The following is a 4,549-nucleotide window of genomic DNA, read 5'->3' as shown; positions in this document are numbered from 1 at the left end:
TCTCTTTCCCTAAAACTCACCTCACTTAGCCAATTACCCAACTCTTGAAAATATGAATATTTTCTAAGCCAAAATCTCTTTTTAGCCCACTCGAGAGACACGCTAATCCCTATACTTCCTCGACTTCAAACTCGACCCATCTGCCAGTTCGCTTTCCTTCCTACATGCATGAACTGATGTGAAGGTAATGATTAATATACATAATTGTGTGTAGTAGGCTCATTCACTTCAAGGATCCAAGTTCAGGTACTCTAAATTTGCAATGAACTGAATGCAAATCCAAGCGTTCACTCTTCTTTTTACACACTTTATGTTTGGAATGTTTTGCAAATAACTGCTGACTTGAACCGAATTAAAACGATACACAATGAACACACAGCTTGGAGATCCACCTGTACATTTTTTTTTATTTAGCTCATCTTGTTTTACAGAAGTATTGTGAATGTTAAAGACCAACTGAACAACTGCTCATCTGACTAAAAACCTCCCTTTATCTACTCATCATTACAGAAGGTAGCACCACTTATATATGAGTCAAATACATTTACATTACAAGAAGAACCCAGTGGTAATGTTAATACTCATATGAATACTTATCTAAGATAGTAATTCAACAGAATACTGTTTTAAAAAATCCAAGCGCAAAATAGACTCACAGATAAACATAAGCCTTTGTTGTCACTGGATGTAAAGAGAGACAGTCCTTTATTAAGAGACTAATATCAAGTCCTTTATTGGACATGTCAATTGACACAGCATTTGACAAAGTAGCTGGACTACTGACTGTGTTCCAGAGACATAGAGACAGCACTAGGCTAGCAACCATAGACATATTATGTATGTACATAATTGCTAGCAAAATGCTCTCCTCCATTATGAGTTCTTGAACAAAAGTGTTGGGTGCAACAAAGTGATTCATCAATTTGCGATGAGGGGTACATTTTCATGCATAGGAATACTTACAAGAAAATCGAATGAACAGGTAAAAGCTTTAACGGAAAGTAATCTGAATTCACTGAAATTATTCTTATTTTACTAATACCAATGGAAATATGTGATACTGTGTATTATATTTAAATAAATGTGAGTCAATATTCACCAACAATATATCTTGAACAGTGGTGATAGGATATGAGTTTGTTTTAAGCCATTTAATATGAACTATGCTTAATTGTTGTAAAATAACAATTGAATTCGAGGGATATCATTAGCTTTCTAGCTAAAATGTAAAAAATAGAAAAGTACCCATCTTCAATAGCGGAAAACATTAGCAGTCTCAAAGCCAACAAAGTCACTCAAATAGGTATTTGTGTCAAAAAGAAACATAAAAATATCACTTGTTAATAGCGACTGTGTTTCTTTTGAATCAGAATTGCTACAATCCAAAGAAATACACAAGTTTCCATTTTGCTGTTGCTCTGCCCAGACTAGACGATTGGGCTGGATTAGGACTGCTTGACTTTGTTCTTTTCCTGGACATTGATGTGTTGTTCCCTGCTCTCCTCCCTCTCAGGCCGGTCCTCACTCTGGCGGGCAATGAGCAGTCGGCAGGTGAGCAGAATGCCAAAGACCAGAGCATGAGCGTATCGTTTCAGGGGGTCTCCTACTAGCTGGTGGAAGAAAAGGACCGCCAGCATGACCAGCAAGAGCAGGAAGTTAGCCACATCCTTGGGTCTCCCTGGCACCAACGTCAGAACCACACCACAGCCCACCTCTAGTGAGCCAACGATCTTACGGAGCAGCACCGAACTGATACCCATCTTCTTTAGGCCTGGCAAGGCCTTTGCGTAGCTTTTGTATGCCCTTTTCTAAAGAAAAAAACGTGAGAGAGAACATTTCAGCATTCATTTTCATAGATATCAAAGAGAGAACTTGCTCATTAGTGGTATACTATAGGCTACAGTATATACTTTCTCCGATTTGTAGAACCTGTAGGGAAGTTCCAGTTCTATATCAAAAGTTGGAGTGAGACGATACATTTAATGTCTTAATAGAAATGACGCATTGCCTCTTATCCACTCGTCGTCCCCTTATGCCATAGTTTGTACATCTCAATTGTCAGTAGAAACCACGTTTGTTTAAGCAAGTCAGCCATATGTTTTTTTAAAAGGCAGTAAATGAGGCTGAATTAACTGTTTCCCTGCCAGACACGGCTCCGCTGATAGCCAGGTGTAGCAGTGGTAAGGATTCACTCCATGTTCCTGAAAAGAAAGCTCAGCTGTTGGGAGAGCTTTATGTAGCCCTAACAGTTTGTGGGCACCGTTTGTCACCGTTATAGTGCAATTCATGTTTTGATAAGTGTTGGGTAGTGGCTTTGCTGGCGTGCATCTAAACATTGTTTTGTTGTTGTTGAGGTTGCCCCACCAAGATGTACATGCTAAAATCGCCACTGACACTAACAGATGTTTTTCTGTTGTTTTTTTAGTTTTAACTATAGGGTTTAAGAGCTGTACTTGTAAGTAGCCTATGCAAGCACCACCAAAACCACTGTCCTTGATATCGGCCTATTACATAAACTGTTCAATCGTTGGGGCCTCCCGAGTGGTGCAGCGGTCTAAGGCACTGCATCGCAGTGCTAGAGGTATCACTACAGATCCGATCACGGGCTGTTTCGCACCCGGCCATGACCGGGAGATCCATGAGGCGGCACACAATTGACCCAGTTTCGTCCGGGTTAGGGGAGGGTTTGGCTGGCCAGGATGTCCTTGTCCCATCGCGGTCTAGCGACTCCTGTGGCGAGCCGGGCACATGCACGCTGACAAGGTTGCCAGATCGGATGCACATTGGTGCGGCTGGCTTCCTGGTTAAGCGAGCAGTGTGTCAAGAAGCCGTGCGGGTTGGCGGCGTCAGGTTTTGGAGGACACATGGCTCTCGACCTTCGCCTCTACCTATTCCGTACTGGGACAAGACTGTAACTACCAATTGGATATCACTAAATTGGGGAGAAAATGTGGTAAAAAGTACACAAATAAATCAATAATAATAATACTCAATGACCAAAATATAGGCTAATGAAGGGGCCTATTCACCATATAATAAGAATTACATTAGAACATATATGAATGAAGAGAAAAGCACAGATGAGCATTAACATCATTGACAGGGAGAGACTCAACATCAGCCCCACACAGGCAGGTTCACCCCTAGCTGATTAAACTCAACTCCACGATTTGCAATGGAGTTGAGTGGGGGCTAGTGTCGGCGGACTGGAGCTCCGACATCACATAAAGGGACGTTTTTAACTAAAACGACTGATTTCAGCACCCAAAGAATAGCTCGAAATTACACAGAACAATGTCGTGATGTCGGAGCTCCAGTCCGCCCACAGTAGTCGCCGCTCAACTCCATCATTAAAGAGTTTAATCGACTGGTCGGCTAGTGAATCCCAGAATTTGACTATAGAATTTGTTCGAGTGCGCTGCCTAGGCTAAAATGTACCTTCAAATACCATTAAGTCATATTTGGCTAATAATAACAAATAATTCGCCATAAAACACTACTGAACAAACGTGTAGGCTACTGTTAGCCTATATCATAGTCTTATTTTATTTCAAACAAACAGGCCTATTTACCTGTAGCCAATTCATTCGATTTCAATTATGTGGGCTTATCTGAAATGCCTAATGGTAATATTTCGTTTTTTGTCATAATAGTCATGTATTTCTATCGTCAGACTTCAATAAATAATTTAGCCTATTATAGGCTATATAATAATGCAGCAGGTACCATCATCTCCTTGCTTGCTTAAATTCATTCCCAAGATTGAAACAAAACATACATTCAAATCATATGTATCAGTTAGATATGATATGCTATTTTATTTCATGATTCAAATGTGGGTCAGCAGCACATTAGAGCCTGAGAGCGTCCATAGCCAGAACAATGGCTTTCGCTTCCAGCTTCAGATGCGGTTTGTTGCTAAAGGTTTACTTACCATCTCACTGTACGCATCTTTGCTTAATCTTGGTGTGAGCTTTATAGTGCCCATGAAGACGAAAAAAAGACCAAGAGCAAAAGAGAGGGCCACAATTGTTATCGTCCTCGGTGAAGCCATCTTCAGTGTTGTGTGTCCCGATCCCCCCACCAACCTGTGTGTCTCGGCGCGGCCGCTATTTAGTGGAGGCCTATTCACTGAAACAACTGGCTGTAATATATTCTCTCCTGTGAAGATGCTGAGGGGGGTGGGCTTCTCGAAGAGCGACAAAAATGGCGAAAGTGAATTTGTACACAGGGTTCAAGGTCCAAATGCCCAATTATGGAGCCCATACCAAGATATATTATCAGTTTATATGTAATATAATTACAAAAATGACGAATGGATATTATTTGTACATAGTCCAACAATATATATTTTTTTTAAGCAGTTTCTTTTCCAGCATGCATAAGTAAATAATAGCTAATACCGAATGAAATAGGAAACATGGTTACATATGGCTGACTATTAGTTTGGCGTTACACCTATTGTTTGGACTGTTTTGAATCTGGGTCAAACAACAGAGCATTATCATCTTCAAGGTGAACAAACACGAGCACACTTCAAGGCATATGG

At 40.7% G+C, this 4,549-nt stretch overlaps 1 protein-coding gene across 1 annotated transcript; it reads right to left on the bottom strand.

Moving 5' to 3' along the window:
• Positions 1 to 389: 389 nt before the first annotated feature.
• Positions 390 to 4,407, bottom strand: LOC118376761 (novel acetylcholine receptor chaperone-like). The gene is made up of 2 exons (XM_035763527.2): positions 3,935 to 4,407; positions 390 to 1,808 (listed from the first exon to the last, which is right to left on the bottom strand). The coding sequence occupies exons 1-2, from the start codon at positions 4,052 to 4,054 to the stop codon at positions 1,446 to 1,448; spliced, it is 483 nt and encodes a 160-aa protein (XP_035619420.1). The 5' UTR covers positions 4,055 to 4,407; the 3' UTR covers positions 390 to 1,445.
• Positions 4,408 to 4,549: the final 142 nt, after the last annotated feature.

Source organism: Oncorhynchus keta, chromosome 4 (genome assembly GCF_023373465.1).
Source record: "Oncorhynchus keta strain PuntledgeMale-10-30-2019 chromosome 4, Oket_V2, whole genome shotgun sequence".
Taxonomy (NCBI): Eukaryota; Metazoa; Chordata; class Actinopteri; order Salmoniformes; family Salmonidae; genus Oncorhynchus; species Oncorhynchus keta.
This window is presented reverse-complemented; position numbering and strand designations above follow the sequence as displayed.